The following is a 19,974-nucleotide window of genomic DNA, read 5'->3' on the forward strand; positions in this document are numbered from 1 at the left end:
TCCTTGTAGTGGATCATGATGCAGTTTGGAATTCCTGTGTGATGGATGGTCTGGATAGATGTCTGCATGTTATACATTACGACCCTCTTCAACTGTCGGCTGTCTCTGTCAGTCAACAGACGAGGTCGGCCTGAACACTTTTGGGCTGTACGTGTCCCTTCACGTCTCCACTTCACTATCACATTGGAAATAGTGGACCTAGGGATGTTTAGGAGTGTGGAAATCTCACGTACAGATGTATGACACAAGTGACTCCCAATCACCGGACCACATTCAAAGTCCGTGAGTTCTGTCGAACACTCCATTCTGCTCTCTTACTATGTGTGATTAAATTAGATTAGATTAGAGTAATACTTGTTCCATAGATCATGAATACGACACGTTGTAATGATGTGGAACATGTCAGGTTAATAAAAGATGTCTGTACAAGATAATACATTACACAAAATATTGTGTGACACGAATTTTTTTTTTTTTTTTTCCCCCCCCTTAATTTATATCTAAAAGTTCAGCCAATGAGTAGAAGGAGTTGTCATCTAGAAATTATTTTAATTTATTTTTAAATGTTAGTTGGCTATCTGTCAGGCTTTTGATGCTGTTTGGTAGGTGACCAAAGACTTTTGTGGCAGCATAATTTACCCCTTTCTGTGCCAAAGTCAGATTTAACCCTGCATAGTGAAGATCATCCTTTCTCCTGGTGTTACAGCTATGCACACTGCTATTACTTTTGAACTGGGTTGGATTATTAACAACAAATTTCATAAGTGAATATATATACTGTGAGGTTACTGTGAGGATCCCTAGATCCTTAAATGATGTCTGCAGGAGGCCGTGGGTGGGCTCCAGCAATTATTCTGATTACACGTTTTTGAGCAATGAATACTTTTCTACTCAACGATGAATTACCCAGAATATGATGCCATACGAAAGCAGTGAATGAATGTAGGCATAGTAAGCTAATTTACTGAGATTGTTGTCACCAGAATTTACAATAACCCTAATAGCATATGTAGCTGAACTCAGACGTTTCAGCAGACCATCAATGTGTTGCTTCCAGTTTAACCTCTCATCAATGGACACAGGTAAAAATTTTGAAAATTCTACCTTAGCTACAGACTTCTGTTCAAAGTCTATATTTATTACTGGAGTTGTGCCATTTACTGTACGGAACTGTATATACTGTGTTTTATCAAAATTTAAAGAGAGTCCGCTTGCTGAGAACCACTTAATAATTTTGTGAAAAACATCATTTACAATTACATCACTTAGTTCTTGGTTTTTGGATGTTATTACTATACTTGTATCATCAGCAAAAAGAACTAACTTTGCATCTTCATCAATGAGGAATGGTAAGTCATTAATGTATATCAAGAACAGTAAAGGACCTAAGACCGAACCCTGTGGGACCCCGTACTTGATAGCCCCGTAGTTTGAGGAATCAGCTGTTGTTTTAACATTGCATGAACCACTTATTTCAACTTTCTGCATTCTTCCAGTTAAGTATGAATTAAACCATTTGTGCACTGCCCCACTCAAACCATAATCATTTAGCTTATCTAAAAGAATTCCACGATTTACACAATCAAAGGCCTTTGAGAGATGACAAAAAATACCAGTGGGTGATGTCCGATTATTCAGAGTATTTAATATTTGATCAGTGAAAGCGCATATAGCATTTTCTGTTGAAAAGCCTTTCTGAAAACCAAACTGACATTTTGTTAGTACTTTATTTTTACAAATATGGGAGGCTACTCTTGAATACATTACTTTCTCAAAAATTTTTGATAGAGCTGTCAGAAGAGAGATTGGGCGGTAGTTACTACTGAGGTCGCTGATACGGAGTACCTGGCAGTAGGTGGCAGCAAACTGCACCTAATATGAACAGCATATGTTTATGGGGTGTCCGGATATGATTGATCACATAGTGTGTGTTTATACAGTGTTGGCCATCCAAAGTGCAACACCTGAAGGAAGCGTCCAAGTCAGATGAGATTTGCAGCACGCATTTGCGGCAATGAGACATCTCCGTGACTAGCATTTCAGCTGAGGTGCCACTAGTGCAACCTGCAAGCGCTGTATAAAGAGGGAATAGGTGGCTGTGTGGACGGATTGAAATTGTTCATTAGTGCAGTTGTTCCACATATGTCTCACAGAATACAGGTGTATCTTTTGAGCCTGTTCCAGAATTTTGAGAGGAAGAATAGCTGCCTATAGGAACTGCAGATCATCCTTCAGAGAAACTGTTGCTGCTGTTTAAGGAATTCAGATTATCCGATTCTTTATAAATATGTTCCAGATATTTTGGTTTTTGTGATATGTTTCACATTGCCCAGAATCTCATCACTACAGGCTTACTGAATGAAAAGTGTGTATAATCTAATCTGAAATTACAATGAAATTCAGACCTTTAGCTACTTACAGGGGTTGATAAAAATGTGTGCTCCAACCGTGATTCGAACCCGGGACTTCCCGCTTATATGGCAGACACACTATCCGTCTGAGCCATCGAGGACACAGAGGATAGTGCCCGTTGTAATGGTACTTGAATTACGTAACCATTACGGCACCCCAACTCGACCTCTCGATACCAGCAATATTCTACTGTGTTTCTGTAAAGTAGTTGACATATTTCTGAGACAACATTCAGATTTGATTTCATTAATGTAGAGGTACTTTGATACATCGATATGTTTGTACTGCAATGATATTATTCTTATGTATATTTTTTCTTTTGTCACTATGATTTCTGATGTACTTGTAACTCTGATTTTTGGGCACGTAAGCGATTATTATTTAGTTAGAGTTAGAGAGTCGGACCTTGAAAAAGTCAAGTCTTGGACGTCATGTTGGAAAGACGCATATTGTAGTCAACTTATAAAATGTGAACTTTAACAGTGAGGAAGATCTTTTCAAGTATGTTTTGTATTGTGAAGTGATGTTTTGTGTGTTACGTGATACTGCAACAAAAGCAATAAAAAAGAAGTGTAACTTAAATTCGGAGTGCTGATTACTTTTTTTACATCACCTTTGAATATCGCATAATGAAACCTAGGCCTCTTTGCATCCGAGCTTGGAATCATCACCACCTAGATTTTCGACGATTGAGCCACGATTTTACAACGAGACCAGCGAGGGAAACACGAAAAGATGAGTGCCTAGTTTATTCATTATTACATGAAATGACTTTATTAACTGTGCTGTAATGACACCTGCCACATAATAACTTTGTTGTTGCCCGAAAATGCAGTGTTTAGCAGCGTGAGCAACACCACAATCATTATTAATTTTTGACCTTTGTTGTGGTAGGGTTGTTAGACCCTGCAGGGACTGAAATCTGTCACGCTCCCCGTGAGACCTGTGTGTCCAACTTACTGTCCACACACTACATTTGTGATGCCCCTGTCCATATCTTCATACGGATAAGTCTTACCGGCCAGTGATCTTCTGCAGTGCAGATGCACTCACATTGTCCGAACTCTTACGTGAATCAGTAGATTGACTGCCGTGAGTAATGAGTATAGTGGGCAGGGGCACTACAAATTTAGTATGTGGACAGTAAGTTAGAAATGTGGGTGTCACATTCTAACAACCCTACCACAACAAAGCTCAAAATGTAATAACAATTGTGGTGTTGCTCACGATGCTAAATACTGCATTTTTGGGCAAAAACAAAGTTATTGTGTGGCAGGTGTCACTAGAGCACAGTTAATAAAGTCATTTCATGAAATAATGGATAAACTAGGCACTCGTCTTTTTGTATTTCCCATGCTGGTCTCGTCGTGAATTCATGGCTCTATCGTCGAAAATCTAGGTAGTGATGATTCCAAGCTCGGATGCAAAGAGGCCTAGGTTTTATTCTGCGATATTCAAAAGTTTTATAAGATGTGTTTCACAAACCATTCTTGAAGATTAAACCTTTGAAAGTTAGCACAATGGTGATGTTAAAAAAATAATCAGCACTCCGAATTTAAGTTACACTTCCTTTTTATTGCATTTTATTTTGTTGCAGTATCACATAACACACAAAACATTACTGCACAATACAAATCATACTTAAAAACATCTTCCTCATGTTAAAGTTCACATTTTATAAGCTGACTACAATATGCGTCTTCCCAACAAGACGTCCAAGACTTGACTTTTACAAGGTCCGACTCTCTAACTTTAATAATCGCTTACGTGCCCCAAAATCAAGAGTTACAAGTATGTCAAGATCATAGTGACAAAAGAAAGAATACACATACGAATAATATCATTGCAGTATAAACACATCGATGTATGAAAGTACCTCTACATTAATGAAATCAAATCTGAACGTTGTCTCAAAAATATGTTAAGTAGAATATTCCTGGTATCGAGAGGTGGAGTTGAGGTGCCGTAATGGTTACGTAATTCAAGTACCATTACAACGGGGAGTGTGCCAGAGAGAAGTCTGTGCAGGAGCACTATCGTCGGTGTCCTCGACGGCTCGGACGGATAGAGCGTCTGCCACGTAAGCCGGAGGTTCCGGATTCAAGTCCCGCCCGGTCGATATTTATCGATGCCTGTAAGCAGCTAAATGTCTGAATTTCTCTGTAACTTCATTCTTCGAGAGCTGCGAGATCACCAACGGTGTCTGTTCTTTCGGATATGTCCGTAAGAACAGATACCATTTTCATATAATTTAATCTAATTCAGTGGTAAGCTTAAAATCGGCTGCTGCAAGTTATACAGGCCAGAGGTAAGAAATATGTAGTAGTTTCACCTTAGAAATTTTCCGAAATCTTCACCAGTTAATGCGACAATGTAAGGTGAGCTTTTGCGTTTGAGTCCCGTTCTGGCACAGTTTTAATCTGCGAGTTCGAAGTTAATATCGAGCTGTTCGTACCACGAAGTTGCAGTATTTTGCCGACGTGACACCGGTCTCGTGTTGCAGGGGAGCCCCCCGGAGTCACCCCACACTCCAGCCGGAGGGCGACGCAAGTTTTCGTTCCGCTTCCCTGCCCCCTCCGCCTCCTCTCTGTCCGGCGGCGGCGGGGGTGACGGTGGCGGTACCGGCACGACGGGGCGTGGCCGCCGTCACGAGGTGCGGCGCACCTTCTCCGAGGAGGCGGCGTCCATCCCAGACATTCAGGTGAGTGCGACTCCTTTCAGGAATTCCACAGTATATCCCTACGTGTCTACTATATTCTGTGAAAATGGAGGATGGCAGTATTCGGCTCTCACATACTTCCTTCGAGGGTTCCAAATATCTATATTGAACGGATAAAGAAAATTGATTATGGAGAACTTACTTCTCTTTCGTGACTTGTTTCAGAATATCAGATTTCTCTCTGGAGTTCTCCTCCAGAAATTGCCAATTCCTTTCATCAGCATCACGATGTGACTCAGCTGTGCAGCTAAAAACTTCTCAATTAACTCATTGCATCAAATTCTGATAAAGTCCAGATTTTTTGACGATTGTCTACATTGGCACCGTGACTTTTGTGATACTGGTTAGGCTGTCACTCTTAAAGTCAGAGGATGGCATCAAACTGGCTAGGTAATGAAACTTCCTGGGAGATTAAAACTGTGTGCCGGACCGAGACTCGAACTCGGGACCTTTGGCTTTCGCGGGCAAGTGCTCTACCAACTGAGCTACCCGAGCACGACTCACGCCCTGTCCTCACAGCTTTAGTTCTGCCAGTCTCGGTCCGGCACAAATTTTTAATCTGCCAGGAAGTTTCATATCAGCGCACACTCCACTGCAGAGTGAAAATCTCATTCTGGAAACATCCCCCAGGCTTTGGCTAAGCCATGTCTCCGCAATATCCTTTCTTTCAGGAGTGCTAGTTCTGCAAGGTTCGCAGGAGAGCTTCTGTAAAGTTTGGAAGGTAGGAGACGAGATACTGGCAGAAGTAAAGCTGTGAGGACGGGGCGTGAGTCGTGCTTGGGTAGCTCAGATGGTAGAGCACTTGCCCGCGAAAGGCAAAGGTCCCGAGTTCGAGTCTCGGTCCGGCACACAGTTTTAATCTGCCAGCAAGTTTCATATCAGCGCACATTCCGTTGCAGAGTAAAAATCCCATTCTGGCTAGGTAATGTCAGAGTGACATCACAGATATGCCAAGTTCTGAGGTGACGTCCTCTGCGGCGTGGATTGTTTACGCTCACTCTCCGGCCTCACTTGTGCCACTGCCAATTGTATCGGGTGGTAAACAATGTGAAGTCCTTATCTGTGATCTCTCTTTTGTGAATGCCCAATTCTGTGTATTACAAAAGTGTATAGCCAATGTCTCAATTGAAGTTGGCATTGCACGTTTCCACTGCTTGCCTAATCACGAAGTCCCAGTAGCTCAAAGTGTGAAACAGATTGTTATGTTTATTCACCACACTGTGCTGAGCAGTTAGTTTGTAATGACCAACCTGCTACCAACTGCTGCCAAAGTCTGAATGTGTGGTAGAGTGCCACTGTGATGTTGCAAAAGACACAGTTTGTACGGGTGCACTCCAAAATGAAATTTGATATTTTGAAACAGACTGTGTGGTCAGATCATTGTATGGTTGTCTTTGTTTTTATCTTTCCTTGCTTCCCCAAATCATTTAAGGCTCAGTCAAACAGAGTGCGAGCACGTGCAGTGATCCAGCTGCCTGAGGCATTTGTTGCGAGTTAGTTGGTTGCTGTGCGGAAGACACGAGTTGCGTTTCCTTGAGGAAATTAAAATTATAATTATATTACGTTAATAGTAAAAGAGGAGACTTTTATGAATTTCAATATCTTTGCAGGGAACTACAGTCTTGTGAAGACCACTTCTTTAGTTATTTTTGTACGTTTTTTGGAAAGTTTGAAATGTTACACAAGCTCTATAAGCAACTAAAGTATCAACATTTCGACCATCTTTTCAGAAATCTTCTTCAACGCAAGGGAGTGGTAGGTTCTGGAGACAGTCTTTACTTGTACTGTTGTATTTCTTTTGTCAGGTCTACATCTATAACTGCATCTACATCCATTCTCCGCAAGCCACCTGAAGGTGTGTGGCAGAGGGTACCTTGAGTATTTCTATCGGTTCTCCTTCCTATTCCAGTCTCGTATTGTTCGTGGGAAGAAAGATTGTCGGAATGCATCTGTGTGGGCTCTAATCTCTCTGATTTTAGCCTCATGGTCTTTTCGCGAGATATACGTAGGAGGGAGCAATATACTGCTTGACTCTTCGCTGAAGGTATGTTCTCTAAACTTCAACAAAAGCCCGTACCAAGCTACTGAGCGTCTCTCTTGCAGTCTTCCACTGGAGTTTATCTATCATCTCCTTAATGCTTTCACGATTACTAAATGATCCTGTAACGAAGCGTGCTGCTCTCCACTGGATCTTCTCTATCTCTTCTTTCAACCCTATCTGGTACAGATCCCACACTGGTCAGCAGTATTCAAGCAGTGGACGAACAAGTGTACTGTAACCTACTTAAAGGAATCCTAGAGCCTTTGTTTTCAGACTGCATTTCTCTAGGATTCTTCCAATGAATCTCAGTCTGGCATCTGCTTTACCGACGATTAATTTTATATGGTCATTCCATTTTAAATCACTAATGCCTACTCCCAGATAATTTATGGAATTAACTGCTTCTAGTTGTTGACCTGCTAAATTGTAGCTAAATGATAAAGGATCTTTCTTTCTATGTATTTGCAGCACATTACACTTGTCTACATTGAGATTCAATTGCCATTCCCTGCACCATGCGTCAATTCATGCAGATCCTCCTGCATTTCAGTACAATTTTCCATTGTTACAACCTCTCGATATACCACAGCATCATCCGCAAAAAGCCTCAGTGAACTTCCGACGTCATCCACAAGGTCATTTATGTATATTGTGAATAGCAACGGTTCTACAACACTCCCCTGCGGCGCACCTGAAATCGCTCTTCCTTCGGAAGACTTCTCTCCATTGAGAATGACATGCTGCATTCTGTTATCAAGGAACTCTTCAATCCAATCACACAATTGGTCTGATAAACCATATGCTCTTACTTTGTTCATTAAACGACTGTGGGGAACTGTATCGAACGCCTTGCGGAAGTCGAGAAACACATCATCTACCTGGGAACCCGTGTCTATGGCCCTCTGAGTCTCGTGGACGAATAGCACGAGCTGTGTTTCGCACGATCGTCTTTATCGAAACCCATGGTGATTCCTACAGAATAGATTTCTGGTCTCCAGAAAAGTCATTATACTCAAACTTAATACGTGTCCCAAAATTCTACAACTGATCGACGTCAGAGGTATAGGTCTATAGTTCTGCACATCTATTCGACATCCTTTCTTGAAAATGGGGATGACCTGTGCCCTTTTCCAATCTTTTGGAACGCTACGCTCTTCTAGAGACCTACGGTACACCAGTGCAAGAAGGGGGGGGCAAGTTGCTTCGCGTACTCTGTGTAAAATCGAACTGGTATCCCATCAGGTCCAGCGGCCTTTCCTCTTTTGGGCGATTTTAATTGTTTTTCTATCCCTCTGTCACCTATTTCGATATCTACCATTTTGTCATCTGTGTGACAATCTAGAGAAGGAACTACAGTGCAGTCTGCCTCTGTGAAACAGCTTTGGAAAAAGACATTTCAGGTCGCTACTGATCGCACATTCTGGGATGACATAGGGTGTTTCTCGGGCAGGTATTTGCTAGGCAGTAGCGAAGCGGTGCTGCACGGCAGTTCTCTTGCAGCCGCCTGATTGTAGCATTGAACTGGGGTCGTGTGGAGCGACTGGCTGGTAAACACATGCAGTCTACTGGAGTAGCATCTCCAGCATCCGGGCCATCGGTAAGTTGTAGCTGTCCTCCCTGTTCATTCTGTTACGGCAGTTAATTATTTTGACAGCCTCCTACATTTTTTGCTGTCACTGTTACAAAGCAGAGTGAGTACATGAGCTTCTTCAAAATCGATAGATTTGCCACAGTGCTGGTCCCGTGTGTCTTGTAACCGATTTGTCACATTGCCCCAGTTGTACACAGTGTTTGTGCTCCCACAGGGTGAAAGCTAATTGCTTTCCCAGTTTCACCGACCTGGACATCGTCACGTTCCGATCGAAGTTTGTAGGTGCCTGCAGTGTAAAGAGCATCTACAGAATTCTTTGTAGGCCTCGCGTATGTAACAATCTTTACTTCGTGTTGCCCAGTGGGATTGCAGAGTGGCCGAGTGATTCTAGGCGCTACAGTCTGGAACCGCACGACAGCTACGGTCGCAGGTTCGAATCGTGCCTCGGGCATGGGTGTGTGTGATGTCCTTAGGTTAGTTAGGTTTAAGTAGTTCTAAGTTCTAGGGGACTGATGACCTCAGATGTTAAGTCCCATAGTGCTCAGAGCCATTTGAACCATTGCAGAATGAGATGTCAGTAGTCAGATAACAGCGGAAATAATGCAATATGCAGTGGAAGACTGTGACCAGAATCCGGCAGTCAGTCAACCGAAAGAGTACTGCAGCAAAGACGACTAAAACACCAGCATTTTTGTTCCTTTAAGTGTTTCATAATGGTGCAGTCAAACACACAAAAAGACCGATGACCTCGCTGTCTGGTGTCCTCCCCCAAACAAACCAAACCCCAAATACACAAAATGATATTATTCAAATTGACACTGGCTGTTGTACTGGTTGTTACTTATCTCGTTTCTTAGATAACTGAAAAATTGTGGAATCTTACGCGGTATATTGTGGTAGGACCACACTCTCACCACATGTTTTTGAATGAGTATAATACGAGTAGTTCCAGCACACTTTCAGCAAGACTTATTTATTAGTAGCTGCTGAAAGATTACACACTGCAGATCTTGTTTGTCTAGGGGTTCTCGAAGTTTTGTCTGCAAAATAATCATTCCAAGAAGCGTGGCCTGGGTTTTCTTCTTGTTTGAAATAAACACTACCAGATCTGAAATACTTTCTGCTAAAAATTATATTTATTCATACTTTTTGTTTACTAACTACACCGTATTCACTATGAACATTGATACTCTAAATGCATTATACTGCATTGGTCACATAAACACATCCATCTCCCTCCAATACCAACAAAGAAGTGGCGCGCAAGCCAACATGTGCCCGGAAGTTGCAGAGATTCCTGCATTCTAGATTCTTTGGTCTACTGACCTTAAGGGGGGTAGGACGTCAAACGGGTCGACTTGGAGCAGGAGAGGCACCACAGGACATTTTAATTTCCACTGTCTATACTTTTACAAATTAATTCATAAAACTTTGTCAGCATGACCAGGAAGGATTCAGGATTCACACTCGTAGCAGTGGAAGTGCAAAAACATAACAAAATTATTTTGTTTTAGACATGAAATTTCATCACTTTTTCATTTACTGTTGGCTGCATTGGTTGCTATAGGTACATTTTTCTTCACAAATAAGAGAGATTCTTTGATGAATTTAGTAGAGCATGCAAACCATACTTACAGGTGTATGAAACTCTAGAATTTTCCAAATCTATTAAAAACTGTGGTAAAAATTGAGATAATTAAGTAGAAAATTTGATTTTTTTGTAATCATAAAGTTTAAAACGTAACAGCTCATTGATTTTTTCATAAATTAAATAGATTCTAGAGTTTCAGACACCTGTAAGTATGGTTTGTATGCTGTGCAAAATTCATTGAACAGTCTCTCTTACTTATGATGAAAAGTGTACCTATAGCAACAAATGCAGTCAATAGTAAGTGAAAAAATGATGAAATTTCACATGTAAAAAAAAAAAAAAAAAATTATTTTGTTTTGTTTTTGAACTTCCGGTGCGACGAGTGTGAATCCTGAATCCTTTGTGGTCATGCTGACAAAGTTTTATGAATTTACTTGTAAAAGTGCAGACAGTGGAAACTAAAATGTCCCGTGGTGCCTCTCCTGCTCCAAGTCAGCCCGTTTGATATCCTACCCCCCTTAATAAACTCCAAAGATACATATAAATAAATACATATAAATATACAGCATTTAACATCTCAAACGAATCCATTATTTCTCATAAAAGAAAATGTTCATAATTAAATAAATTAAACATATTTTCTGGCAACATGATGAAATTACCTTAAGTCTTTACTGTGGGCATTGTAGTTTTTGCATGAGATAAACTTTATCTCCGACAGTTAATTACATTACACTGTGGAAGCGTACAAACTTGTGTTAAATAGGCTCGTTGACCTCAATATCGTGACTAAATGGAGTTTTGCACCGTTAATGGTTAGTCAAAAGCTAGAGAGGGAAAATAATTAGACATCCCAGAATTATATTAAATGATATTCCAGAATCATACTTTGGTGTTGTTATGTACAAGTTTAGTCTGTGGTTAGGAATAATTATGGTGTACTAGTGTTCTGAGCATATTATGAGCATGATTAAAGGCAAACATTAAAAATGCTGTAATATTTTTAATTATAACCATGAACAACAGATTTACATGTCAGTTTTTGACATACTCTCCCTGACATTGGATACACATATTCCACTGGTTTGAAAGTGCAGAGATATCACAACGAAAGAATTCATTCAGTCGCGTGTGTAGCAAGTCGTGCGTCGCAGTTTTCGTGTCTTTGCGCCTTGTGAAATGCCTGCCTCCCATTGCTTCTTTGAGTGGAGTGAACAGATGAAAGTCAGTAGGAGAAAGGTCTGGTAAATGAGTAGTATGTACTAGGCATTCAAATTTAATTTCCTGAATAGTCTCAAATGTCTTACAGGCTGTATGTGATCATGCTTTGTCATGCTGTAGCAATGCTCATAAAGTCAGAAGTTCTCATTGTTTACTCCCAATTGCAGAGTGAAGTTGTTTCAACATGTCTTAATAAAAAATTGTGGTTACTGTCACTCCAGAATTACTCCATTTTCATTTCAGACAAGAATTAGGATGACTTTTCCAGCAGACGGCCAAGTGTGGAATTTTTTTGGTTTCGACAAAGAACTTTGGCACCATTCCTCGCTTGACCTTTTTGTTTCCGGTTGGTGACAGTAGACCAGAGTCTTATGGCACATAATGATTTTTCTGAAAAATGAGTCACCTTTGATGTGGATACGCTGCAAAAGTTCTCCACAGGCATAGACACAACGGTCTCCCGATACGGCAGTCAATTGACGTGGCACCCACCTTATCGTAGTGCAGTACATTGTGAACAATACTCTGCACTGAACCAGTACCAGTCTTCATACCTGTAGCTGTTTTGTTCAGAGTTGCGCACCTGTTCTCCTGTATGAGCTCTCCACTAACGCAATATTCTCATCTGCCGCTACTTGGTGAGTGTGCCCTGGTCTTGAGGTATCGACAGAAGTTACATGACTTTTAAACTTTCTATGCCACTCGTACACTTACTGAAATGACAACTTATTGTTCTGCACTGTCCTCTTTTGATGACTTTTGATCATTCCGACTCCTCCGCTACACAAAAAATGTGTCACAGATGACTGCTCGATCCCGGTGCATGTGGATAGCGGGGCAGCCCTGTTGTTGTAGGTGCTGCTGCCCTCTCCTGCATTTTAGCATCACTCTATATCCATCTGTTACTTTCTGAACCTCAAGGAACACTGCTGCCAGCTACAAACTTCATTACATAACTTTTTGAAATTTTAAGAAGCTTTTAAGGTTTTCATTTGAATTACTCTCGTAGTATATCAGTTGATCTATATTTTGTACAGGAACATTCATGTGGTGGTATATGTTCTGCAAGTGTGCATTTATTTATGAATACATAGAACAGATTAGTACGTATTTTACAGAGACCTGTGGCCAGTCACAGGTAGGGCAGGGGTTTTTCCTCGTTCCAGTCTCCCAGAATGGCCACAGCTTCACCTGTGGGGTTAAGAAGGCCGGGGCAACAGACCCACCAATCTCCCCCTCCTAGTTCTGTGGCAAATAGAAGGGCTGCAGTTGGCTTAATAGTTCGATCCTGAGCTCGTGTGACAAGCTGTACTTTACGTTCTCATTCAGACTTGCACAAACAAGGGTGAGTCAAATGAAAACCGTAAATTTGTAACAACAAATAGAAATTTCGCACCATTATCCTGTAAGTTGGTAAGCGTGTTACAAGCAGCGTGCAGAATGGCTTGTAGATGGCAGCATAATGCAGATGCACACATACCATCGCAGTATCAGTATACAGATGGCCGCCATTTTCACCAGGGAAGAACAGCATTCTGTTATTCGGTTTTTGCATAGTGAAGGTGTGAAACCTATTGATATTCATCGGCGAATGAAGGTTCAGTACGGTGATGCATGTTTGTCACAGCAGCAAGTCTACGAATGGAGTAGGAAGTTCACAAATGGTGTGACTGCAGTGGAAGATTCAAATAGTGTGACGTGCTCCTCGTCCGGGTCAGGCACAATGAGTTGTGACTCTGCAGAACATTGCAGCAGTTGAAGCCATACTGAAGGAAAACCACTGAGTGACACTGAATGACATTGCAGCATGTTTACAGATTAGTCAAGGGTCAGCACACCACATTGTGCATGATGTGCTCCAGTTTCACAAAGTGTCTGCAAGATGGGTGCCACGGCAGCTGACTCCTGAAATGAGAGAACGACGTGTCGATGCTTGTGAAGAACTTCTTCGGTGCTTTGAATGAGAAGGTGATGGCTTCCTTGCAAGAATCATTACTGGGGACGAAACCTGAGTTCACTTCCACCAACTGGAAACGAAGAGAGCGAGCAAGGAATGGCGCCATTCCTCATCACCAAAACCAAACAAGTTTGAAACAGAACGGTCAGCAGGGAAGGTTATGCTGACTCTCTTCTGGGACGAAAAAGGCGTCATTTTGTAGCATTACATGGCTAGAGGGACCAATGTCACCACTGCATCATACACAGATCTCCTAAAAACTCATCTGCGGCCTGCAATCCAATCAAAGCGACGTGGATTGCTGTCAGCGGGTGTCCTTTTGCAACATGACAGTGCAAGGCCCCACACTGCCCGTAGGTTAGACACTGGACTCGCATTCGGGAGGATGACGGTTCAATCCCGCGTCCGCCCATCCTGATTTAGGTTTTCCGTGATTTCCCTAAATCACTCCAGGCAAATGCCGGGATGGTTCCTCTGAAAGGGCACGGCCGACTTCCTTCCCCATCCTTCCCTAATCCGATGAGACCGATGACCACGCTGTCTGGTCTCCTTCCCCAAAACCACCAACCAACCAACCACACTGCCCGTACAACAGTTGCAACAATCACAGACTTGCATTTTGAATGTCTTCCTCATCCACCATACTCACCAGACCTTGCCCCAAGTGATTTCCATATGTTTGGACAACTCAAAGATGCAATGGGATGAAAGAAGTTCCGTTCTGAAGAAGAGGTACGCCACGCGGTGCACGAGTGGTTGTGTGGACTACCAAAAGAATTTTTTTCTCAAAGAATTTATGCACTTCGTAAACGCTGGAGGACTTGCATTGAGCGTGGGGGAGATTATGTTGAAAAGTGATACAGCTTTGTACCACTTCTGCACAGTAAATAATATTTTAAAAAATAATTAAGGTTTTCATTTGACTCACCCTCGTATTTCTTTCCACACTGAGCCTATTTCGATGAGTTTTTGTATTCGTTGTGGCTCATATAGTACAAAAATACGTTTACACACACCAGATCGATGAAAGCATTTCATTCCTTCTGGCATTTTTCACACTCACTCACCACGTGCCATTTAGAATATTGTGAACTGCCAGCTGACCACCACAGGCAACAGCAGTCTAGTGCGGGGACTCACCTCCCATTTTGACCGAGACAGTGCCACACATAGACTGTGCCAGGCTGTTCACTCCCTGTTTGACTGAGCCTTTAAGGTGAATTCTGTGGTGGTTTCTTTGACGAGGCTGCTACTGATCCGTAGCTGTTGCTCAGTTTGTAAGGAGTGTACTGTGCACGGTATGTGGAATCGAACTTTACTTTTTCGCGTTCTCCATTTCCAATGTGTTGGCGACAGCTAGCTAGATCAAGAAATTTGCTACTGATCGATTAAATTACGTATTTACAATTGCAGACTCTCGTGTGATGCCAGACTGCTGTTCTTATCGAGTGTTATGTTTTTTTGTTGTTTTTTGTTATTTTCTCATTAGATTTAATGCTAGTATGATGATGCAGAGTGGTTAGCATTTCCGCTGCTCTCTCTGACACAATGCACGGTTTTCTGAAGGTACCGTCGGAGCAGTCTTCTTCGGACGACTCCAAAAGCAAAGATTCGGAGCATGTAAGTTCGGCAAGAAGCTATAAAGTGAATTTACACCTGTGCTTACTGTTTCTGCAAATCTGTCCGCTGCCGACAAAAGGATTGTGCTTGCGTGTTCTCTTCTGTACTACGTCGTGTCAGTCGTGTCGCCTTTCCTATAAACTTCTTTCGCAAGAGCAGCTGGTCGGTGGGGCATAGAGTGGGGGGAGAAAGGGGGGGAGGGGGAATCCATCATGTTAATAGCTACCGAAATAGTCCAGTTTTCAATCAGTTTTATAGCGAAGCCTGGAGGAAAGTAGATTGCTGATTAAATCACACAGTAGAACAGCTTTACATGCAGTGACTGACACTCACACTATATCACCTATGAGCAGTTTGATATTTCTGTCATCATTGAGTAGCCTGTCTCTTCTAGCTCACAGTTTGTCTGCAGACCCTGTCTCCTGTAATTTTCTGCTTTGATGTACTCTGTGCCTCCATTGTATACCTCGTGCAAACTCGCTAGAAGAGGTCAACAGGACGTATAGTAGATTGAGCCAATTTATTAGAGAAAGGTGCAAAAATAATTTCCTACATTTTAAATTAAATTTTCGGAGTTCTGTTACCGACATCATTACACTTTACTGATCTCGAGACTACATTATACCGGGTGCCCATAAAGTCCCATTACTATTTCATAAGATTACAACTTTGAAACTATTAGAGTTAGGGCACTGAAGTTTGTAGTAAAATATTTAACAGATCTCATAGTTTTTTTTTGACAGAATCAGTGTGTGCCCCTCTCATTGCTGGTATAACATCGTAACACAGTATTAGAGTTCTGCCCTGCCCGTGTAAGTGTCAGTATTACAGCAGCAACAGTTCTGATTGCCGCATCAGTTCGTGTACCAATGAGAGCAATGTCATTGACTGTTGTTGTGTACATACAACCTTTGACTTAACCCACAAAAAAAAGTTTAATTGTTCAGCGTTGGGAGGGATGGGGTTCTGCTGCGGAACAATTGTAACCCGTGCACCTCTCAGAAATTTGGCATGTGGGCATGTTCAGTCTCTGATGTGGGGATGCATCATCGTGCTGCGAGATGACAAACGGCTGCAGTTTTTCAATCTGTGCTAGCAGGAATTTTCTCGGGAGAAAAATAAATGGGCCTGTCACCCTATTGTGCATTAGAACACAACAAAATTTAAGCTTCAGGCTACCACAGATGTGTTAACATCTCTTGTGTGTGTTTTTCGAGTCACAGGTCGTAATGTAGTGATTCGAGTGCCCAGAAACATGGAACGTTACTTCATCTGAAAACGGGCACTTTGTCACATAGTCATCATAAGCTTCTGTGGAGGCTAGCACAGAACGTACAAATGTGCAACATAGAGGATGATCACTTCACTGCTTTGCTTGTACCATTAGCACGTGCATAAAGGTGTAACTGCTTATTATGTAACACTTCACACACAATTGATCTTGCTTTCTGCAGTTCACTCAGTGCACATTGAATTAATTTCTAGGGACTGTGCCGAAATGCGGCTTGTGCCCTGTCTAAGCCTTTGACACTGCGTGTCTCTTTAAAAATTTTTAACCACCCCATTACATTTGTTTTTGCTAGTGATACCCTTCCTTTTCTGCCATCAAATGCTGTCACAGAGCTAGATTCTGTGTACCAGACAACACGTTGCACCGTGTCCTGGTCTGTTGCCATTTTGATACACCCATAGTCAAAATCTGTGACAAGAACACTACAGAAAAACATGATTGAGAGCTGATAAACATTTTACAGGAAATCACAATCCTCTGTCTGCAGTAGTTTCCAAGTTCTGATTTTTTAAAATGAAAGTGGAGCTTTATGGTTGGAAGGTGTATACTTTCATGAGGTTTCCCCTCTTCGTAATGTGCAGAGTTAGCTTTATACCCAGTGTTAATTTTTTCTGTGGATTTCACTTTTCATGGTTCCTCATTGATAAAAACTAATTGAATCAGCTTTTTTAATGACAGTAATATGCTGATATGCTGCACTGGCTGTTGTAGCTTGCATTAGGATATCCTTTTATTTTGTGTTTTTCACTACTGCACAATTTCAGCTGTGTAGCCATTTCAAAGTGTAGTGTATCACCTGTCAAGGTCCCTCACGTTTTGTTTTTTCTCTCAGGACTTGTCTATTCATAAGCATTGGAATCTGGTGATAAGTCAACATTTCTTTTACATGTGCAATTTTTCTTAGACGGTCTTCTTCATTTTCTCTGACCTTATACATACATTGTGTAGGAGCATGTATTTCCTGTTGGTAAAAGCTCTTGTCCTGTGCTTATAGCCACATTTTCAGTGCACAACTTACATTTTCATCATCTTCAATGTCTGTCCCTCGTAAAGAATCTGTAAGTGGTCCGAACAAATATAAGGGAGCGTTCAAAAAGAAACGAGCCGGAGGCATAATTACAGAAACCAGTACTTGTGTGTTAGAAGTATTGATCCTGGCTGTCGAGACACTAGTCCCACTGTGAAACGAGGTGGTAAATGGCTATCTCACAAAATTCCCCAGCCGGACGTTGTCGTCCGAGGTAAATCGTTTGCCCCGCAGTGCGTTTTTAAGGGGACCAAAAATGGCATAATCACAGGAAGAGAGGTCCGGACTGTACGGAGGGCGGAAGAGAGCCTCCCATTTGGGAGTGCCGCGACTGTGTTGGCTGTATGAGGCTTTGCATTGTCGTGGAGCAGATTGACCCCACGGGCGAGATTGCCCGGTCGTTTCGATTTGATCGCTTGACGAAGGGTGCTCGAGGTTTGCGAGTAACGCTGGGCATTATTGGTTGAAAACAGTCTTGGTTGCAGTTTTAGTTTCTCGACTACGTGTTTCGCCTTCTTTAGGCATCTTCAGGTTGGCATTCACTGTTGTCACGCACTGCAGGAAGTGAATCAGAAGGGGGCCATCTCGGTCAAAGAAGAACGTCAACTTAACCTTTCCTGCACTCGTGTGGATGGCCTTGGCTTTTTTTGTGGTGGTGACCCTGAATGCTTCCACTGGAGACTTTGTCATTTTGATTCTGGTTCGAGGTGATGACCCGTGACTCGTCTCCAGCCACCACTCGTGCCAGGAGTGCCTTCCCTTCCTGAGCATAGCAGTGCAGATGAGCAAGACAGCAGGCCATTCGACATGCTTCCTGGTGTGGTTGAAGATTGTGGGGCACCCTTTGGGCACACACTTTGCACACGTGCAGTCATTCCTTCACGATGGTGTGAACACTTCTGACGCTCAACCCGAACACGGCGGCTGTGGCTTTCACTGTCACTCGTCGGTCTTTGGTAATGAGTGCATCCGCCAGCTGGACGATGTCACTGGTAATGCAGTGTGGTGCTCCAGACCGTGCATCATTGGCTAACGACACCCATCCCTCCCTGAAGCGCCTCGACCCTTGCGACGGACACGCAGTGTTCGCCGTACACTTGTGACATTCGTCGACAAATGTCCGTTCCTCCTACTCCTTCCACGGCCAGAAAATAAACACCATCTCTTCGTTCTTCATTTGACACCTCCAAGTCACTGTTTGCAACGTGACTGGCAGCATTGTAAAATTGACGCATGCTGCTGCTGCTGCTGCTATCTCTGAATACTCATGTGAGGTGGACTTGTGCTCTCTAGCGACAGGCTTTGAACTTCCACGCTCTGGTCGGAATCGCACCTCATTAACGTGCCACGATATTATCGTCTTGTTACTGGTTTGCGCGTTCCTGACTCCGGCTCGTTTCTTTTTGAATGCCCCTTATACAAGTCTTAGGACACTATGTCTGGACTACAGGTGGATAAGGCAGTGATATCCAACCCAATTTTGTGATGTGATCCTGGAGTCTGAAACTTGTTTGCTTGCGTGCATTTTTGTGTAGGAGCAAGATTTCTTTTGTATTCTTGCCAGACTGAATGTGTCAGTAATGGTTACTCAGTTTCTCTTCACATATGCCTCTGAATAAATTGTGTGAATGTGTGATGCCTGTTCTGCACAGAATCCGCAGCTGTTATACATGTTCTGTAAATTGAAGGTGGAGGGAGAGAAAGGGGAGGGGAAGGGAGCGGAGGGGAAGGAACTGTTGATGTCAGGTGCATCGGGACTTGATGCAGAATCAGCAGAGACAAATGAAAATCTATGCCAGACCAGGATTTGGCAACCCAGGATCTCCTGCTTTCTGTGCAGTTGCGTTAATGGCTGCCCCAGACAGAGACAGCGTTTATCGCAATTGTGTGCACTGTGCCGGCCGCGGTGGTCTCGCAGTTCTAGGCGCTCAGTTCGGAACCGCGCGACTGGTACGGTCCCAGGTTCGAATCCTGCCTCGGGCATGGATGTGTGTGATGTCCTTAGGTTAGTTAGGTTTAAGTAGTTCTAAGTTCTAGGGGACTGATGACCTAAGATGTTAAGTCCCATAGTGCTCAGAGCCATTTTTGTGTGCACTGTGTTGGCACTCCTCTCGGCTGAACCACATTACCATCTGGCACCATATCCACAGTCCCCGTCCGTGTTCTCTGTGCTCCTTACTTTCCGATTCCCACTGGAGATCGGACTTAATTGTGCATCTGAAAGAACAGACACCACACATTCGTATAACTGATTTGGCTCGATGGCCAACGAATCCGCCATCTTCAGTGCAGATGCACAATTACGTCCGACCTCGTGCAGGAGTTTCGAAATAGCGAGTGAAGGGGACACGGGCGGCGCTGTGGATAGGCGGTGCCAGGTGGTAGTGTGGGTCAGCCAGGAGATGTGCCGAGATGGCCCGAGCAATTGCACTGAACACCATGGCGCAGTGGTGAATGCAGCTGCTTAGTGAGTAGGAGATCCCAGGTTCAAATCCTGGTCTGGT

At 42.8% G+C, this 19,974-nt stretch overlaps 1 protein-coding gene across 1 annotated transcript in view; it reads left to right on the forward strand.

Annotated features, from left to right (window-relative positions):
• Positions 1-19,974, forward strand: part of LOC124553500 (activated Cdc42 kinase-like) — a 315,929-nt gene that overhangs the window by 249,984 nt on the left and 45,971 nt on the right. The window contains exon 16 of the mRNA XM_047127354.1: positions 4,916-5,113. Coding sequence (XP_046983310.1) covers positions 4,916-5,113 — 198 coding nt within the window. The remainder of the gene's footprint in view (positions 1-4,915; positions 5,114-19,974) is intronic.

Source organism: Schistocerca americana, chromosome 11 (assembly GCF_021461395.2).
Source record: "Schistocerca americana isolate TAMUIC-IGC-003095 chromosome 11, iqSchAmer2.1, whole genome shotgun sequence".
In the NCBI taxonomy this organism is placed as follows: Eukaryota; Metazoa; Arthropoda; class Insecta; order Orthoptera; family Acrididae; genus Schistocerca; species Schistocerca americana.